Raw genomic sequence first — 22,093 nt, forward strand, 5'->3', positions numbered from 1 at the left:
GACTGGTAGCACTGCTCACTGCAGCTGCAACCACTTGATGCTGTCTACTGCAAAGACAAAAGTAAGTAGGGGCCTACTTAACCACAGCAGCGACCCCAATGTTACAGCGCCCCACGCCGGGGTAAGGGCACACTAATAATACTATTACTAATAATAAGACAACACTGAAGTTTAATATCTATTTTGGCAGGTGCTGTTGAAAATCAATGAAATATGTGGAAGGTGGATTCATCAATGAGTAAATAGTGTGACACAGTAACAGTGTAACATGACACACTGCACTAGTTCACACTGCAGGATCATGGGATCGAGTCATCCACTATTTAACCAGTCACGCCAGATGTGGATGGTCATACCAGGAACGATGCGAGGGTCAACACAATTCACGAATGATAACTTCAATCAGCTCACCTTCATTTCACAACTTCAAGGCTTTCCCCATTCATCACGTTCATACATGAGTAAATGATTAAAGCAACAACAACAACAACAACAACAACAACAACAACAACAACAACAACAACAACATAAATTGCATTGCCGAAAAATCTAGTTGTAGAACTTCGAAAAATCAAGCTGAACTGAGCTAGCTCTTTACCATGCATCCAACTCCAGCATCCAGAGTTCACATCATAAACAACGCTGCTGCTCCTCTACTAGCTCCGCGATCGCCTCCTGCTCATGCTATAACAATGAGCCGAGGGTATCAACCTGACACAATTCGGTTCACACAACGCGCGCTCTGGCGACGAAAGTCGATTTTTACCTTGTTATTGGGCTTCTTTCGCTCCGAGAGCTTGTCGTTTCAAGCCGGTACGGCTCCACCGAACCTACTTTGTGCAGGGATCTCGACATTGTACGCGAACTTCGTAACGAGCTGGCGGTTTCATTGTCATAAGACGGCCATACATCGTAAAATCAAAGCATACTCGCGCGCGTTACAGACACACGTGTGTGAGAGCGCGATCGCGAGCGAGCATGAGCGAGCCAGCTCGAGCGAGCAAGTACGTTGTGCTACTAGGTTCGTGCGTGTGTGGCAGCGGCGAATGAAGTTTTACTGTTGTATTTTCACCTTTTTTCTAGACTTTTAGACTAGAATTTCACTGCACGAGTTCACTGGTATCCATAGTGAGTTTCAGAATACTTCCCGGACTTCCATGGCAGTTGTATTGGTGAGGTAAAGGTAACTTCCTCCATCACCGTCCAGCGAGGATCCAGAGCGGTGGGGCCCCGACGGCTCAGCAGCTGCAGTCGGTCGGGGAGCCAGGCCTGGAAGGCCCGGTTCGGTTTTGGGTTCCGACCAACGTGACTGACTTGGAATGGGACTGACTGTCATGTCCAGCAGCACTTCGATCGTTTCGACTCACAGAATCACCTCGTGTCTCTCTAACGTTAGATCTAGTAATTTAGTCTAGAGACGGACTAATACAAGGCCTCATCGCCCGGATAGATGGAGCCTGCTATGTCGACCGAAGATACCGATACTCTTGGTTTTTACAAAGGCCAAGGAAGGCTTGCGGCATTATTACTACCATTTCCTGCATTCATTGCGTTGTCCGTGGTGCTGATATGGTGGATTCGAAACCACCAGAGAAAAAGGTGAACTCCTGATCCTAACAACACTAACACTAACAATCCAAGCTCTATGTACTGTTATTTTACTCCCTCCCTCATACACAGCCCAGTCACTGTATAACGGCGTCTGGTCGGTCGGGCTACTCCATCCAGAGTCCAAGGTTGACTCCCTCCCTTGTGGCCTTGTCTTCATCAATAGATATGGACGATAGAAACTGTTAGTGTTAAAATATCATTCAGAGTGCTTAACAACTAGATAACTAGTACTAGTTTACTCTCATTGTAGTGACCCTCCACAAATCAAACTTTCTGCTCTTTTTTGTTTAAACTAGTTTGTCTTTCCTTATTCCTGCACTGTCTTTCATATTGATGTGATGATTATGAATGATGACTATTTTCTACACATACATACATGATGTATATCAGCACCCGCACGCGCAGCAGGGTTCAACCTCCAGTGCCAAAGTTTGACCGAATGACCGCGTGTGCAACAGCATAGGTTTCTACATATGTAAAAGCATGTGGTCTAATTTGGGACGGCATTGTAGTCGAATTGTGGGCAACTTACTACATGATATGGTTATGGCATTCATTGTATTTGAGTACGGTACATGTTTTAGAGGGGAAAGTCATAATTCACCTCTCCACAAGAGCCTATGTTTTAATAACTTGATCTACTGATCCCAACTTGTGTTGGGCTGTTGTAGATCCTATGATATCTCTCCTTTAAAGTTCACATTTTGGGAGTGAGCTCAGTAACGAGGATTGCTGGAGGCCTACTACTACACCTCATGACCTGTAGTTCATGAGTATGCTGCTGTTTTCACATCAGTGTATTCAAAACATGTGACAGTTTGTATATTCCTGTGGAAGAGTGTTCTGTGTAGTGAGAACTATGGAGTGTAAACAAAGCTTTAAAAACACAGCCTCGAGCATTTTTGACAGTTGTATACAGTGTACTCCCGTTAAAACGAGCACGGTTATAATGAAATTCCGGTTACAACGAAGTAAAAATTTGGGCCGCAACCTTATCCACTCTATGTATTTTACTGTTGGTTATAACGAAGTTTCGATATAATAAAGGAAAACTGCCGGTCACGAGGACTTCGTTATAACGGGAGTCCACTGTGACTTCAAAGCACTGTAAATAACATAATTATAACTGGGGGCTTCCAAAGAAGAACAAAAGCACTTTCAATGGGTTATGCGATGAGCCAGGTGCATTGCTATGTCAGTGCATATATTATCTTTTGTTAGGCATACTTGAAGCCTCCCAGTTAGAAATTGCTTTTTTTTTCTTTGTTTATTTTTTACAGGGCAACACATGTTACACTTTACAAATCTGTGTTTGTTTTGTATGATTATTATGTTTGTTTTATTTATTTCACATTGGGTGTGTTACAGGCGACAGAGAGGGGTGCTGACCAAAGTGGAATGCTGGTTCTGCCAAGCTTCTCTCTGGGTACCTGTTGGAGAGAAAGACTCCTTTGACTGTCTGGAGTGTGAGCAGTACAATGGCTTCACTGAGGTGTGGAAAGCAGGATTTCTGTGGTCGTTGAAAACCTGGAAAAGTCATGGAATTTTGTTTATGATTTTCCAGACTGGGAAAAGTCATGGAAAATGCAGGATTATGTCATGAAAAGTCATGGAAATTTACAAATTTGTATATTTTTTGATGGATCTTCTTGTTTGCAAAGTTATTTTGTTTGTGAGGAAAATATTTCACTGAATAAAACTGGGCCAACTCATCCACCACAGACAGTGCTGGTGTGACATTGCACATGGATACTATTTATCTAATAGTAATTTCCATTTATTCAACACCAACCAAAAAGGTTTTCATGAAGGTATCCTTTGAACTGCATAATAATTTTGATGTTGCTTTTAAAAAGCAAAAATTGTACATCCTTAATAAAAATCCTTTTAGGAGTGATGATCTGAACTTTTAGTACTTCATTTCTATTTGACAATCTCAGTGTGTCTTATTGCCCAAACCTAAAAATATTCCCAAAAAGTGCAAATTTGTTTTTAGCTATATATATGAACAGACTTGTATTTATGAATCATTTTCCTCTCATACATGGAAAGAGAGAAAAACAATAGATAGATCTCCAGGTGTCCATTTGACACATAACTCACAGTACTTATGAGGGTTGTGGATTAAGCTACAAGAAATACTTTCCCTGGAGACGATAGGTTTCTGTTCGTATCTTTTTTTTGTTGAGTACATCCTGATAAGAATATATTTTTAATGAATTGAATCTGGCCACAAACAACAAAAATGAGAGAAATATATGTGAAAGGTCATGTGTCATATTGTCTACAAAGTCGAGCCTTGAAACATGAAATGGATGATTGATTTAATGATGTGTTGACTCCGGTTGACTGGTTTTTTTGTGTTCTCTCACCTTGCAGGATGGAGGCTACAACAAGTCCATTCCAGCCCAGTTCTGTGAGGAGTTGAACAGTGGTAGGCCCAGGGCCCAAGGTGCTGAAGAGCAGGAAGCTGCCCAGACTGGAAGTCGCTTCTGCAGTGAATGCCAGACCAACCAAGAACTCAAGATTCAACAGCTTGCTGCATTTGTTCCCTCCAGTGAGGTGAGAATCTTGTCAGACTCCCAGATGTTTGATTTTATTGAAATCTCCAAATTTTATAGTTCCTTTTTTTTTAATGAAAAGTGTAACAGTTTTCAGGCTCAACAACTAATGCTTTGATTTTTAATTCAGTTGTATAAGTAAGATCATCATTTTCAGATATTTTAGCTGAGTTTGATGACATTATATGAGCTTCTCATTTGATGCATCAGGCTTCCATTAGACAAAATAAAACAGATATCAGTAGAAATCAGGTAGCTGCTGATTTAAAATTGTGCTATTGATTAAGATTTTGCAATTAAGACCTTCTTCATTATCTAGCAGAATATATGTGAGTCTTTGTGCCAATGATTTCTTTATCTAGATGTAGCGAAAGAAAACTGAAAACTGCCTACCCAACAGTAGCAAGCCAGTGTAGTACAATGGAGCAAAAGGAGCATGAGCTTTAGATCATAGCAGAATTTTTGTCAGAGGCAAAATGACCATTTTTCTCCTCTCATTTCTTCATCTGTGATTCACATGATTTTCAGTATCTCCACCAGTACTTGGCACAAAATATTTGTGATATTTCAAATCATCATATATTTCATATTCGCAGGAGAGATTTGATGTTGAAGTGAGCGAGTATGCGAACTACTTGGAAGACGCATATAGACTCTGTCCAGCCTGTGACTGGGATGTCAGAAATGAGCTCAACAGGCAGGATGCGGAGATCATGACAAAACAGCTGGGGCAGAGGCTGAATCAGGCTGTCATGAGGAATGTGAAGGTATGTGTGAACAAATGTTGGTGTGCATGTTTGACAGATTATCATCCAATCCCATCCCAGTCGTAGGTGGTATTCAAGTAACGTAACTTGAATCAGGATTCGGCATCCTGTTGTGCAGAGATTTTTTTTTTTTTTGTAATCACGTCTGCTATGAGGATTGACATACATGTATTATATTTGTCTTGATATACAAAAATACACCATGAGCTAAAGGGAACAGATACCCAGAAAGATAAAGAGATGTATTTAATTGTTTGTTGTTTTTTTCTGTCAACTTTCTCAGGCTGTTACATGCCTGTGAGTAATCATCTGGAAATTGTGTCACTAAGAAATGAAAAGGATACAGCAAATAAAATTGCAAATGATTGACTTGATTTGTAGAAGAGCATCCAGATTGTCATACCATCAGATTATAGCTGACCTTCTATTTCAATCTCTTCTCTTTATCAGAAATTTCACATTGAATTCATTCAGAAAGGCATTTTTATCAAAGTTCTGTTGTTTACATAATTCTGTGCCTTTATCTTTTCCCTGTATGTTTTTCCAGGGAGAACTGCCTATGAACACTTCTCACACAAAATATGTCTTATGGCTGAGAATTCTGTCAATGGCCACTGCAACTGTGATATTCATCAATGAACTGAAAGATGTCATGCCAGGTGAATGGAATAAGGGCTCAAGTCCTCTCAGTGGTAAGTGTGTTTCTTTTATGGTATGTTATGTTTAGCAAAACTTGTTTGTAGACTGCAGGGAACATATTTCTGCTGCAGCATTTGACATTTCAATTCATCGTCTTTTGCAAACTGTAGAAAAGAAACCTGAGATGGAAAAAAGTAGAAAAAGAAAAATTTATTCTAGGGAATGAAGATATTGTTTTGATGTTCTGTTTATATCCTACCCCTCTTCTATGTTTAGACTATGCATTCACTTTTGCTCCTGGGTTCATCTAGATGTTCTGTGCATTTCCTAAGTGTGTTCAAGTGTATTATACATTCACTGTGTAATGTAAACCTGTTTGTTTCCACAGTGTCTGAACTATTTGCTAATTTTGGAGCCAATTCCTTGAATGTCGCCCTCTTTGGTCTTGTGTGTTGTATCTCTTCATCCCTGCTGGCTGGGAAATACAAGTGAGTGAGAAAAATATATCTTGATAGAATTGTACAGTATGTCTCTATGGTTACAACCCTATAACATTTTGAATAAAATGTCTTTGACACAAAAACTAGCATACACAATGTGACAACAAATAAAAAGCTAATTCTTTGAGGTCTTGTATTTGATGAATATGAATAGATTGTTTTGTGTAATTGAGGGGCAGATTCACGTCATAAAAGAAGATCTGTGTGTTTTCTCTTCACTAGAATGCAGTGAATGTTCTTATGCTTGGTCACTACATATCTCACTAGAAGTCGGGGAGAGAAAGAGAAGGAGAGAGAGAGAGAGTTTGTGTGTGTGTTGGCTTAAAACAGAGTTTATATAAGAAAAAAAAGCCCAAAGCCTATGGCTAGCATCATGTGTGCCAAATTGGCAATATGAGTCAAACATGGCGGAAAGTGTTACCATTTCTTTCAGCCTTTTGGTGTGAAATGAAAAGACCTGTTTACCGACACATCCAGATTTTATGCAATTTTTGTACGTAAAAATTGTTCCTGTTAACCAGAAAGCTTGCTGGAGGCTTGCCTGACATAGCAACAACTAAGGTAAGCAGAGTGGATTCCAAGTATTGATGTTTATTCATCGGGAACAGGTTAATGGAAAAGCAAGTTGATATGACCCAGGGCAGAAACATTCATAAATTTGACTGCATTAGTAAATCAGTCTATTTGTCAATTGCAGTCACAATTATCCCTTCTTTATCACAGGTTGACACACTGGGACTGTGTCTGTCCACTGCTGTGGATGGTTTACATGGGAGCTGGCCCAACACTGTCCTCCATCTCACCCCCACAAACGTCAACCTCATCCAGTGCTGTCCATCTGATGCTGGGGTCCATCCTGGCCTGGATGCCTTCCAAGGCCTTGCCCAGCTTCCTGTCTGCCATGCTGCTGCTGAGCTCTGTCAAGCATGCTGCCCTCTACAGGCGAAGAAAAACCAGGTTGGCAGTCACCAACAGGTACGTAGGTACTGTAGCTATCATCAAATCTGATTGCCTGTAAATATATTTTGCAGGTGTAGGTGTATTTTGAAGACTAAAGTTGCTGCTAGAATCACTTTGTTAAGACTCTAGGCTTCTTTGGTTGGCAACCAGTTGGTTGATATTGGGGGGGGGGGAAAAAAGACATGAAGAAAGAGGGACTCTTCATAACTTGTGTATGTGGTTACATGAGAAATAAGTTTGATATCATTTGAAATAAAGAGGCAGTATTATTGTTCTACCTATTGATTCAATGTTATTTTAAAGGGATGATAGTTATGGTTGAGATGGGGATTGATTCAGGTTTTAACTTTTCACAAGATGATTAGAAACCCACTTATATGAAATATTAAAGAGTATACAATTCTAAAAGGAATTAAAAGTTTATTCTATGAAAATTGGCTTTGAAGTGGTTGAGATATCCAAACACATAGGTCCTAAGACAGGATGGGTCCTACCTTTCATTAGGATGACTTTGTTTTATTTTGTTATTTGATATCTCAGTCATTTCAAAACCAATTTTTCATCAAATAAACATGTAACTCCTCTTAGAATTGTATTTTCTCAAACATTTGGAATTAGTGGTTTCCAATTATCTTGAAAAAGGTTAAAAGCTGATTCCCCATCTCAACCAAAACTATACCATCCCTTTAAAGTTTCCTTTTCCTTTGAAATGTGTTTTTTGGATGACTCTGCAAATGAAAAATAGTAACATGTGCAAGTATATCAGGCATTAAGTATGAGGTTTTGCACAATATATTTGCTTATTATTATGTCATAATACATTTCTTATGTATTTATATCATGTGGAAAATCAAGTTCATCACTGCATTGATGAAACCTTCTCATGCATATATAGGTAGCCATGGTTACCTGTCAAGCAATTGCCAAAATCCTTGCAGCCGGCTGTCCTCCCCATGTACTCCCTACTCCCAAATAATCCAGTTGAACTGATGTGGAGAGGTTTAGAAAACAGCACACGTTGCTTTGTTTTTAATGTATTTTGTGATGATCATTTCCTCAAATTCTCTGAAAGGAAACCAAAACCCAAAGAGAAATGTGGATTGAGTTAAAGCAGCAACATTAGTAGAACACATCAGTGAAAGATTGAAGGAAATTGGACAATGGATGTAAAAGTTATGAATTTTTAAAGTTTTGGTGTTGGAACCGCTGGATGAGGAGACTACTGGAGGTTATGACGTCATGTATGGACAACAATATAAAGAAAGTATTAAGGGAATTCCACAAAAATTCATTTTTCATGAAAATTACACATTCTATCAATTTGATACTGACATATGTTAAGGGTAGCAATTATTCCCCCTGCTTTCTGAAAGTGGTTGGTCAAGTGCTCTTTCATTATGCTAGAAAAGTGAATTTTTGTGGAATTCCCTTCATATTTTCTTTATATTGTTGTCCACACATGACATCATAACCTCTAGTAGTCTCCTCATCCAGCGGTTCCAACACAAAAACTAAAAAAATTCATAACTTTTGCATCGATTGTCCGATTTTCCTCAAACTTTCACTGATGTGTCCTACTAATGTTGCTGCTTTCACTCAATCCACATTTCTCTTTGGGCTTTGGTTCCTTTAAGTGATCATCTTGCCCACAAAATTGATATCTTATTAGACAAACAAGTGATTAACATGATGTATATCTATAAATGTTGTATTTAGGATCAAGAGCCTGACGAAGCCCCCACCCCGTCCATGCAAGGAGATAAAGGAGGAGCCGGTAGAAATACAAGAAGAGTCTGCACCCATCGAGATTGACTCAGCATCGCCGACCCAAAGTCTGCGGGCTGAGAACCAAGAGATCAAACACATTCTCCTGGACCAGGACATTGGGGGACTGAGTCTCGGACCTCCGCCCATGACCAAACCTAGGAACAGAGGTGGGATTCCAGTATCAGACCTTTAGCTGAAATGATCATTCCTGTCACAAAGTGAATTATGTTTTACGGGCTTGTGTCAGGTCTCCTAATCATTCTACTGCAATGAGAAGGAGGGTAAATGCCTTAAAGAAGGTTGGAAAAAAAAAGTGATTTCAATCTTTTTTCTGGTGTATATTAACTTGATGAAGGGATTCTTCATTTATAGTTCAATGACTCACAATTCATTGAGTCCTGGAAAGACATCTGATTTTCATGACTTATTATAGAGCTATTGATCATGTAGTTCAAGTTTCTGCTTCATTTTTCACTCTCATTGTTGTTGCAATATTTGTAATGCATCATTGCTAATTTCACTGTGACCCTTTACAAGATATTAAGCTCTTTGCTCATGTGACAGATTAGTAGAAAAGAAAAAAGAATGTACAGCGAATTGATATGTAATATCAGACAGTGATTCCTAGCACTATCATTACATACAGAAGGGATAGGTAATAACATAGCAGTGCTACATACAATATAGCCATTAGCAAATATACTGCCCATGGGGAAAAAAGGACACCAATATTAACTTTCATGTGCAAATTGTATTGATTAAATCGATTTAGAGAGGTGCCATGTGTGAATATCACTTGACTTTTAATTTTGCAGATGTGTGGACAGCTCACACCCCTCCCACCAGTCGGCCGACCACGCCTCTCTTTGAAGAGCGCCCCTCCTCTCGCCAGTTCCGACCGGTCATATCGCCAGCGACTTTTAACCCCTCCAGTCTGAAGCGAACCGTATCACAGTCGTCGTTTGCGTCCTCTTTCAGCGGTGCCTTCATGACATTGCTGAAGCCACAAGAAGGCCAGACTCTGTCTTCGAGGGAGCCCCAAGCAGAGAGCGGAAGAGGTGTGTAACTGGGTTCTGAGATCAGTAACATAGGGGGCTTTCACAGTGCCTTTCAACATTTGGGCACACTCGCTCAAGGTCAAAGATCAAAGGCCAAAGATCAGAAGTCAAGGTCAAAGGCTTAAATTTCAGTATTTCCACTTGTATCTATACAATAATGGAATGTTCATGAAACTTAGTACATATAACCTGACATGGATTATCTTTGGAAGTTTTGGGTCAGAGGTCAAAGGTCAAGATACAAAAGTGAAGTTCATTCGGTAAAATTACACCAATTAATGCGAAAATTTTACTGTTTTCTCCATATCCTTGAATGAATTGTATGTATACACTTAGTGTAATTAAACTTGGTATATACAATTTTGTACATGCTTGACCACACAGGAATTATGTAGGGAAAGTTTTTAGGCCATGGGGTCAAAGGTCAAGTAAATATACTAAAATTTCACCTGCTTTCCATATTTTGAAAGTGGCTCATAGTATTGTAATGAAAGTAAGTATAAGTTTACCAGATATTATTTGTCAATCGTGTGAAATTGTTGTCTCACATTAGCAATATGTACTGTAGACATATTGGGATCATGTGAAGATCTGTTTGCAATTAGTTTATTGAATGAGTGATCAACATTTTTGTGTTCATATGAGCTTTTATTTTTAAGTCATATTGGGATCATGTGAAGATCTGTTTGCAATTAGTTTATTGAATGAGTGATCAACATTTTTGTGTTCATATGAGCTTTTATTTTTAAGTCATTAAATCAGCTCAATGTAATTTTAGGTATTTGGCTGTTAGTTATTGTTTTGTTTAGTTTTAAATACGAGTTTTTTTTTTTTTTTTTGCTACAGGGAGCAGCATCCAGACATTCGGAGACAATAGTTCTGACAGTTCTCTTCCGCTCGGAATGAGTGCCTGCAAACAGGAAAACTCACTTCAATCACCCGTCAAGGCACAAAAGTCTCCTGTGCAAGGTAAGGTCAAGAACTTACTGGTAGTCTTTGTTCCTGCAGACCTCATGGAAATTTGCCAGTCATCCTTCCTTGATGAGCTTTCTTTGATATTTGCAAGACATGTGTGTATCAAAGATGCCAACTGTCAAATTTTTGCACTATTTTGTGCTATCAGGTTTGTTGTTGTTGTTATTTTATTTTTGCCCAAAATACAAAGGCTTTATGAAAATACTGTTTTCCCAGAGTGTATCAATACACATGTCTATTGCAGGAAAGGTAAAAATACTGATTTTTCCACAGAAAAAAAAATCACCTTTTCAGCCCTCAGAGTACTGCACCATTGTTTATTTAGTAGGATTGGCATCACTGAGCCCCATCTTATAAAACTTGCGATAGAAATCTATTTCAAATCTTGTGAAAGCTGCAGTTGATCATAACTTGTGATCGATTGCAATTCTCCGATCAATTCAGACCAAAGTTTTTTCAAGATGATTGATTTTGGGATGTACGATTGATTCGAATCAAGAAGTGTAGGCCCCTTCTGCTGTTTAGTGGAAACCCTCTTGTACATCTTTGTGGAAAAACTCATGCTGCAAAGACCACAGAACTTTAATCATGGCAAATTAAAGGTCATGTGTGACAAAATGTATCACACAGAGTGTTTAATCTAATAATGGTGACTGAGGAAAATCTTTTAAAGGGGAAAGACTGAAAGCAGTATCAGTACTTGTCAATGATCATTAGTGTGTTTGAAATTATTTTTAAGGTTTGAAATTATTTGTACTTGTCTTCTATAGGTTTGTGTGCGTTTACACTATCAAATTTTATTGCCTCTATGTGGTATTTCACCAGTTTTCATAGCTTCTTTTTGATTTTGTGAGCCCTCACAAAGAAGAAACTGTGGGAAAGAACAGAGTTAAACATAAAGAGCAAACTAACATTTAATGAATGTCTCTTACCAACACTATAGAGGATTTTAGTATTTCTTGATTAATACTTCAGTGGCATGGCGTGGTATGCCATGTCAATTTTGGCAAAGGATTTCACAGTTCAATGTCACTCCAAGTTTAAGGTGGCTGTAGTAAATACTGGTAGATAAAAAGTGCCACACAATATTTTGTTTCATGTGGCAATATTCGTACCAAGATGAGAATCATATTACATCACCTTTGACTGGCTTTGGATATTCAGTGCTCTCTTAACTCTTTATGTGACACGTTCGCGCCTCCGACTCAAGTCGACAGCGTGCCAAGTTTGCATATTCTGCTGAGACGCACAAACCTGCCCCCAAACTGATTGCTAAATCACCAAATGCCACAGTACATTGAAGCGTTTGTGCCAGTTACATTCCTGTCACATATAGTTTGCCTTTTTAATGTGGTGATTAACTATCAAGTGTTATTTCCTAATTGATTTGGGAGTAAATTTCTGTCACTGTTTTTTGTGGCCGTACAGTAACGTAGCTACTGGTCATTTGAAAGAAAAACAGTCATGCACTTTACATCTATGCAAAGCCTTGCAGCCTCTCTAGTTTTGCTTGTCACATGTCCATGGTAACTCAAATCTATGGAAGTAATATAGGGCTTACATGTAGATTCGAAAATCTAGAAGAATGTAGAATTTTTTTTCAAAGCATGACTATGTTTGCTGTCTCAGAATAACGCGGCATGTAGGGGGTTTACACCATGGCACATGAGTTAAAAGACTAGAAGGTCAAGGTCAAGCAGGCGACAAATGACCCATCTCCAAATATTTCTGGCATGTTTCAGAAAAGCTGAGCACACACAGTTGCACGTAGATGAGACTTGGCTGAATCAATGAACTACCAGTAACAAGGCATGCCTGTCAATGCATTGTGGCTATGTGTGTTCTTTGTAAATGTTGCCAATTTGAGGATGTTCTGTGTTACCTTACAAATTTGTGTTAATGATGTATTTATTCTCATCATTTGTCTCCTTTTTTTCACCCATCTCCGTCTCCCCCCTCATCCCTGATAGGCTGGACATCTTTCCTGCTGCCGTGCCTCCTTGGTTTCAGTCTGGGGATCAATTTTGCTGTAGTGATCTACCTGATGTACGGCAGGTGACCTTCACTAAAACATATGATGCTCTTTAAATAACTCGGTGATCATACTGCTATGCATCCATTTAAGGAGAATACAAACCTGTCAAAGACATTTGTGCATTCTTATGTTGGTAGTGTGAAAGAATGACGCTTAAAGGATGAATCTACCAGCATAAAAAAAAAGGTCTTTTTGTGTAATGATGGCAGTGAAGCAAAGGTGACTGGTTTATAGATGCCCATAAACTGTCTAAAATAAGGTCTTGTTAATGTCTGACGAAAGACATCCTCTCTCATTTGACTGAAGTGTCAGCTGTTTGACAAGGTTGATTTTCTCATTAAAAAAAAAAGAAGATCAGAAAGACTGAAGTCCCACATGCAAAGAGCATTTTGAAGAGAGGTCAAGTTTTTCAATTGAAAAGATGTGTAGCAAGGGATATTTCATTAAACCAAATAAGGAGTGTGATGTCTTAAGATTGATGAAACTGACTACTATGAGATGGTCACAGGATATTATCTTAAAATGATTTCCTGCTGTCTTCATGGTCAAAGATCAAAGGTCAAAGTGAAGAATTTGACAGAACTTGACCTGTCTAAGTGCAGAATTGCGTAGACTTTAATGTCAGGATGAAAACTGAGATGGCAGTACTTGACAGGAAAGTATCAGTGCAGAAATGTCACTTAAAATTTAAATGACATTAATTCACCTCTGACTTAATGTCAGAGGTCAAAGGTGAGGTTGAAGCACTTGATGAAACTTTACCTATCAGGTGCAGAAATGTCACTTAACCCATTGAGAATGAGCTGATTTTGCTACAATATGTATTTCCCCATAGACACTTGCCTGAGTATACTCGGAACTTGTCCTCAACGGGTTTCACCCTATTTTAACTGGGGGGGGGGTCAAATTGACCCCCCCCCTCGACGTTTCGCGCCACGATTCCGCAACGCGCAAATATTTTACCGCGTCGTTTCATGACTTTTTTCATTGAAGTCTCCTGCATATTTTGAGACCAAATTTGCGACGTCCACGTACACCGTTCTGAAGTTACGTAATGTTTTTCATATGCATGTCAACCCGAAAACAGCTCAAATTCATGATATCATGTGCAAATCCAAAGCAAATTGTGTTTTTTGGTTAAATTGATATAAATTAGATTACACTACATGGGAGCTTTGAAACTTCTACACAGAATTTCAGTCGTGACCTTTGACCTTGACCTTTGACCTATATTGTACATTTTGCTACAAAATGCTACTCCTTCGCCATTTCTAACCCGATTTCGATTCCGTTTGCTTTATGTGATGGCACTAGGTGAGGGCTTCAAAACTTCTACACAGAATTTTGACCTTTGACTTCTTTGACCTTTGACCTTGATTTTTTGACCTATATTGTACATTTTGCTACAAAATGCTACTCCTTCGCCATTTCTAACCCGATTTCGATTCCGTTTGCTTTATGTGATGGCACTAGGTGAGGGCTTCAAAACTTCTACACAGAATTTTGACCTTTGACTTCTTTGACCTTTGACCTTGATTTTTGACCTATATTGTACATTTTGCTACGAAATGCTACTCCTTCGCCATTTTTAACCCGATTTCGATTCCGTTTGCTTTATATGATGGCACTAGTTGAGGGCTTCAAAACTTCTACACAGAATTTTCAACTTTTAATCATTGAGATTAATCAATTCTAGTGTAGATAAGCTTGAAAAAGTGCCTGCAACAAATTTTGGCCAAAAAACAAACAAAAACAAAGGTAAAAAAACAATAAAATACATAAGAAATTAACAAAACAATAAAAACAAAAGAAATTGATTTTGATTGTGCTATTTTTTACAAGAAAATTGATGCGTTTTGAGGAATTCTGACACAAAAATTTAGCAATCCTTCAGTCTTTTTAATAGGTGAAAATATGATTTCATGCATAAATTTGCATAATTAATTTATTAAAAATAGAAAGGCAATAGTTTTCTATTGTATGACCATGTAATCTTGTAGCTGACATGCAGCTCTATCTTTAGGCAAAATTTCGCGGCGATCGTGCGATCGGCAGCCGAGATCTGAAGGGGGGGGGGGGGGGGGGGGGGTCAATTTGACCCCCCCAGTAAAAACTTGGTTTCAAATAGGCCAGTTAAAATAGGGTTAATGTCAGAGGTCAAAGGTGAGGCTGAAGATTTCACAGAACTTCACCAGGCAAGTGGAGAGCATCAAAGATAAACAGGTTTGACTTGTTGAAGTGAATAGGCTGAATAGAAGTGAGATACTTTAGGGGCATATCTGGCAATACCTTGAATCGAATGGTCCAGAATTTGTCTGTGCATAATTTGAAATACAGCTTTACCAGAGTGGTCAAACTTTGTGCCTGCTTCAACCAAGAATTTCCAAGAATTTCTGAAGGATTTTTGTGATGTAGCAACAAATGATCATCATGTATTTTATATGCAAATGAATATGTCACCTCTAGAATACTATCATACAGATAGCAGAGAGGAAGAAACTTATATGGTCACATGTTACCGTATGATTAAGAATCAAACTTTATGGATCATCATTACTTTTTGGCCAGTTCAAACTATATCATGTCTACCATGCCACATATTTGTGCTGATATGTGTATTAATGTTTTGTGTAGAATTGATCGTCAGAATTGGTATTTTGAAAAAAAAATGGTCTGATGAACTTGTTTGTTATTTTTGTGTATGTTATTTCCTCTTTTTTTTTTCGTTATTGACAAAAGTAATGAAGACCCATTGGCCCAAGTTCACGAAGGTAATTTACATCAAATCCATTGTTAGATTTAGTCCACTGACTAAAGCAAGCATGAAATTGGCCTAGTTTACATGTGTGCCTGCTCATTACTAGTACTGGATGGCTGTTGGTGTACATAATTTGTGATGAACATTTTACCAGTCGAAATTGCACAGTCCATGGACTAGATTTAAAACTACCTTTGAAAATTCCAGCCATAATGGCAAGACATCTTTTCTCTGAAGCTAAGTTTCATCCACATACATGTAATGGTGCGTTCGATATTCAAGTGACCTCGAGTTAAATATGTGTAGATCTGGACCATCGGTCATTAGACCCACAAGAGTCCAGCAAAGCAACGCTTGGAAAAAAATGGTATCATGTTTTTGTCTTGAGATGGAGTGGACAACCTTTGTCAATAAGCAAGTGGTGCTTCATAAGAATATCAGGCATTTGACTAAATTCGTATGGATCGAATTTGGTTACTTGATATGCAAATGTATGGTGCTGCCAACCCTCTTATTTGTAAGGCCAGCAAGTGGTTGCCAGGTGATCTGTTGTGTATCATCCGTCACAAGGAAGATGTCTGCTGCACTTGAGGTGTGATCATGTTGTGTGCTAACTTCAACGTAAATATTCATCATGGACGAGTTAATCTGGATGACAGATTAGAGAAGTACAGTATACTTATGTGAAAAAAAGGAATAGTATGAGATTATTCTGATAGGATTCAATATCATTTTCATAATTATGATTACAGTAATTGATGTGTGGTTTGTCTATAGTAAGTAAGATCACATCCAATACATTGAAAGTTGAGAGATAAAAGAATTTTGAATTACATTTCTCTTCCTCCTCTTTTGTTATAAGGGAGCTTTAGATTTTCGCGACGCAGATGTTCAGAGGAAAAAAAAATTCTGCGCATGCGCAAAATCGCTTATCAAAATCAATATCTTGTCTTGAGTTTTCACAACGCGTTTGGGCTACTTTCACGCCCACTCGATTCACGACGCAGAGAGCTACTCGATGCAATGATCATTTTGGGCACAATTTTACTTTGTATAGGCTGCTTCTCCGTGTAATCTAAAGCTATTTACAACAACACCACGCAGAGGGAGTGGAGAATGGCCAACGCTGTTGTCTTAACGTCCGTGTCGCAATCTGAAGTTCCTTATTTGGGGAGGGGGAAACAATGATTAGACTCAGACGTCTGAAGGCAATATAGATGAAATTTTGTTTCATGGTTTCACTTTGACCAGATACCACCTGTACACTGTTCTCTGAGGGTCACTGTGCATATCATGTGATTGTCAAAGCACATTGTAATGCTTGCTCCGCAGTGAATAAATAAAATGTATGTGCTCATCATGATTCCGTTGTTCTCTTCTGCCTGAGAAATCATCCTGTGTGTTGTCTTTCAGGTCTGTGTGTATGTTTGCTGACCGTTCATTGGTATTTTACAATGATGAATTCTGCCACATGCAAAGAAAAATGAGAGAGATGATTACATAAAAGTTATGTAACGACAGTCATGTGAATGAATTCAATGAATTGAGGAGAAAGAAGATGACTGATTGGAAGAGATGGTGTGTAACAAGGATTTGTCGATATGAACATAAACTGCACTTCAGAGGTGTGACATAATGCAAGCTTAATCTTCATACTGTTCAAGACTTCAGTGACATTTGCGATGACATTGTGTATGAAAAAAAAAACACAGACATGGATTACAACCACCACTTTTTAGATATTTATTTTTATTTTTATCAGAACAATGAAAATATCATAGGTAGCGTGCACCAGATCGCAGAATTTGGACGTACACCTTGTATATTCTTTAAAAAATGCTAAAACTCCTCACCGCTGGAAGTGGGATAGCATCCTCTCAAACTTGGTTGCCATCGCTCCACACCAAACACACCGCAAAATGTCACCATACCTAATCTCTGACTTTGGTATCCCTGACTTCAGTGCGACGGGTTCACTTCCTCTTCTTGCAGAAACTGCAATGTCATTTGTAAGGTTTAGAAAGAACAAATGAGTACATGATTACACAAAATGATGAGAAAAGATGTTCAAATGTAAAGTAGATATGTAATGAATGAATCATTGACAAATTTAATAGTGATAAATGAATGAGATACATAATTGAATATATAAATGAATGAATAGATTTAACCCTAAAAAGACTGGGCTATTTTGGTAGCTCGAAAGACTGGGGGGGGGGGGGGGGGGCTAAAGGGCCCCCCCTTAAGATCTCGGCCGTGGATCGCGCGATCGCCGCGGAAATTTGCACAATGGTAGTGTGCGATGTAATCTACAAGATCGTATATTCAAATTTTCCAAAATAGTCTTCTTTTATTTCATTTTGATTAATTATGCTAATTTATGCGAGAAATCATACTTTTTTATCTAAATCAGTAAATAAAGCTCCAAAAGTGCTCATATTTGGCCTAGATATTCTTTGTAGCATTCTTAACAAATGTACTTGAAAAAAAATTCGGTATCAAAATTAATTTCTTATTTATTTTATTGTTTTATGAATTTCTTATGTATTTCTTTGTTTTTTTGACCTTTTGTTTTTGTTGTTTTTTTCAGCAAAATTTGTGGCAGACCCTTTTTGAAGCATAATACTACTAAAACAAATTGATTTTAGCCATTGAGAGTAAAAATAAGCATATTTATATGAACCATGTGATAAAACTCAATTTGTATTGACTTTGTACACAAAATCACATTTTTGAGCCATTTACGGTCTCACGTGCATGTACAAAAAGTTATGTAACTTCAGAACCGTACCCCCGGGCGTCACAAATTTGGTGTCAAAATGTGCGGGAAACTCGAAAGAAAAAAGTCATAGAGCATCGCGGCGAGAGCATTGCGTGTTGCTGAGTAATCGCGCGAAATGTCGAGGGGGGGGGCCTTTTAGCCCCCCCCCCCCAGTCTTTTTAGGGTTAAGCTATAGATTAATGAATAGATTAATGAATATATTAATGAATCGATAGATAACAAACAAGCCACGAATAAATGTCACTCGTGTCGCAGTAAGATAAAAAATAAAGAAATACTTTGAGGCAGATCATCTTTTCAGGCACCATGCATGCACTGCCAACATGTATTGTCGGCATGGGGGTGTGCTGCCTGATAATATTGTTCTAACGTAGAACCACTATTCGTCGCTACCGTTACGAGAAACTCGGAACTTTATTCATGTTTTATTGAGTACTTTCAGAGTGAGGGTTTGGTTTCTGTCAAACTAACAAGGTCATCATTCGATCCCGCCGAGGTGCGGCCTCTACAGGATATTACGTTTAACCCATTGAATACGAGATTTCGAAATTCCCGTAAACTGTGCGCACAACTTATCAGGGTCAGCGTGGGCATGTCGTTAATCTCCATTTGTGCCAGCACAAATTGTGACTGGTGTTTTGGGGCGAACCACTCTGTGTGCCGACCATGAGAAAATGTGGTTATTTCTGTATAATCGAATTATTATTTATGCATGTTCTTCACACGGGTGCCCGCAAAATTACATAATGTTCTGGTGCATGTTTGCGGCAAGGGTTGGCGGCGAGGCCAAGATGAGACAAACTCTTTAAAATACCAAAGAGGTTCTGGAACCTCTTTGGTTTCGAGCCTAGTATACTGTTTCTTTCGCCCTCCGCTCTCAGAACGCGCCTTTCTGACATATAAATCTTTTGTCCGGATGAGTGTGTGTGTGTGTGTGTACGCTCGCGGGGGCTGGGTTGATCGATTCACCATAAATTGAACCTAAAACCATAGAAGCTTTGGTTAAATTAGAAGTTAAAGCTTCGGATTTTCAATAGTCCGCATATTTTCTTAATAATTATATTGCATACAGATGAGACCCTGACTCTACCGCAATAAGCCAGTTCACAGTGAGCACTAGCCTGCAATGACCTCTCTAACCACAGACTTTGCTATACATGGAATTCTCTTCAAGAAGAGCAGTTGAAAACAGACATGCTAGAAGTGGTAATTTACATGTCAATGCTGCATGAATGGCTTTTGTTAATGTTGCTGGAAAAAATGCACAATCACCTATAAATACAAATTTGCACCTGGTTCATTTACAACACAGTTGTCATGAGGCCCTATCTATAGGTTTTGAATACCTCAGTTGCAAATCAATTTCAAGAGAAGGTCTGCAATGACCTTAATCTGCACATGCTCAGATTGGAACCGTGAACTGGCTTATTTCCTTCCAATGCGTATTACTGACCCACACCTTTGATTTTGTAAACTTTCTCTCTTCTCTGACATTAATGTAAGAAGAATGCAATTCACCATCGAATCACTCCAAAGTTAAATCTATTCAGTAAATACGTGACTTGTGGTATCTTTATACACGATCTTTATATCAACATCTATATTCATATCACTATAAATTTTGTGTACAAAATAATGCAAGGGGGAGCAGTGTGAATTGTCAAAATGCATGTATATACACTCTAAAAACGCAAATGTTGAATCAACATTTAAAAGGCCGAGGGGTGACAGCATTTTTGAAGTGTTGCATCCAACTTTTAAAATAAAATTTTAAATGTTGAATCTAGCAGGAAAACCAACACTTTGAAAATGTTGTCATTCCTCGGCCCTTTTAAATGCTAATTCAACATTTGTGTTTTAGAGTGTACCGGTCTCTTCATTATGCTACTTCCTAAAACGCGTTATTTTCTGTCAAACTAGATGTACGGACCATGAATGAAGACAGTGACAATGCTAGTAAAACAAAATATGAACATTAAAAACTATACACTCAGTATTATAATATAAGCAAGCCAAAAAGGAGGTAAAAATGCTTTGAGAATTTATGAAGTTTTGTGTTTATGTTGTAAAACAATAAGTCGACTATCCCCCTCCCCGGCCTGCCAGTTCAACTATAAATCTAGCGCTAATGCGGGTAAAGGCCTGAGTGCACATTTACACGATAGAGACATGCGAAGGTGTATAACAAGGTGTATCACATGACATTTTGACGATGACAAGACAAAATGACTCAATGAAGGCAGCGCTGGAATGTCGTCTCACTATACCAGCAGCTTTATGGATTTTCTCTATCGTATCGAGTCGAGATGCTTTGCGACCCGCATCTATATAATTCTCTTCTTCATCTTTCCCCCCTTTTTGGAAGAGTGATAAGCACACGTGAATATGCATCATAAGTATACTACAATTTAACTATAATGCAAAATTTCATCAAGAACAGCTATCGTATCTTACTCTCTCGTCGTAGCAATTTTTTCCCCCTCTGGAGTAGGAATAGTTCCATTCTTCTTTTTTTTTCAGTGCGTAGGTGTGTGTGAGGGTGTTTGTTCTAAACTCTGATCTAACGAAGTTCAATTTAAAATTGTAATTCTCATTAATTCATTGAAGTTTTTCATCAGAACGTTATATAGCAAACATATTTCCTTTATTCTATAATTTATTTCATTTCATTCAATAATTGAAATCATATAACATAACGGAGAATACAGGAACATTATTTTCTAATTTCAAAGCAAATAATATTAAGCAATCATGTTGATGTTGATATCATATATATATATATATATATATATATATATATATATATATATATATATATATATGTTGGTCTTTGAAAAAAACCAGTCCATACAATACAGAAAAGTGTATACTTGCGGGGGAATTTAACGGCTGAGTTCTAATGAGTCAGATAGTTTTTTTTTTTTTTTCAATTTCAGTTATATGTTTTTGGCGTGTTTTTCTTTGTGTCCGGGAATGCTTTCATCTGTTTTCTGAAGATAGTCATAATATGATTTTAAAAAGACACGTGAACATCGTTGTTTTTGTACATTTAAAACCAGTCAAGGCTTGCTAAATTAGCCCTGAGAATAGGTTAGTTCACGGGAATGGTGGCTTTGTGTCTCGGTTGACAATAGGCGTTTTCACATCAGCCCGATAAAAATCCAAGCTCGAGATATTTTTTAATTTCCCAAGTCAGAAAATAGCGCGCTATTTTGAAACATCGGGCTGATGTGAAAACGCCTATTGAGAACCGTGTTTGCAGTGTCTGAATGCTTGATTAATAGTAACCGATCAATGTGTGTTTCAAAAAGGTCAATAAACATGATAAAGTAGTAAACAATTCGAACACTGGAAGACAGAGTTGATGGGGCAAGGTCATGCAAAAATTGGAATACTGAAGAGTAAGGCTTGTTCCATCTTCTTTCTTTGAGCCGACCAACCTCTATAGAGAAGAATAAAATGTTTCCCTATTGAGATGGGTATCAACACCTATATAGGACAATGTTAGACCAGCCTTTTCTTATAGACATCTATTCTGAATGACTTGTCGATTAGTTTACTCATGTGACCGGTCATCCAGGGCCTCATTTCATAGAAAGATTGATATGATAGCAACTCTTGCTGGAATGGCAATTGTGGCAATTGTCATGGTAACGCCAAGAATCCAGCTTCCTGATTGG

General features: G+C 38.3%; 1 protein-coding gene across 1 annotated transcript; it reads left to right on the forward strand.

Annotated features, from left to right (window-relative positions):
- The first annotated feature begins 98 nt into the window (after positions 1 to 98).
- On the forward strand, positions 99 to 12,897 carry LOC139721009 (uncharacterized). The gene is made up of 12 exons (XM_071632338.1): positions 99 to 121; positions 1,165 to 1,305; positions 2,980 to 3,103; positions 3,991 to 4,173; positions 4,769 to 4,939; positions 5,487 to 5,631; positions 5,967 to 6,066; positions 6,802 to 7,053; positions 8,755 to 8,972; positions 9,621 to 9,863; positions 10,710 to 10,832; positions 12,809 to 12,897. Exons 1-12 carry the CDS (start codon positions 99 to 101, stop codon positions 12,895 to 12,897), a joined length of 1,812 nt encoding a protein of 603 aa, XP_071488439.1.
- The last annotated feature ends 9,196 nt before the right edge of the window (positions 12,898 to 22,093 follow it).

This window comes from Diadema antillarum, unplaced genomic scaffold (assembly GCF_040938485.1).
Source record: "Diadema antillarum isolate AM-2024a unplaced genomic scaffold, OU_Dant_1.0 scf00000136, whole genome shotgun sequence".
NCBI lineage: Eukaryota > Metazoa > Echinodermata > Echinoidea > Diadematoida > Diadematidae > Diadema > Diadema antillarum.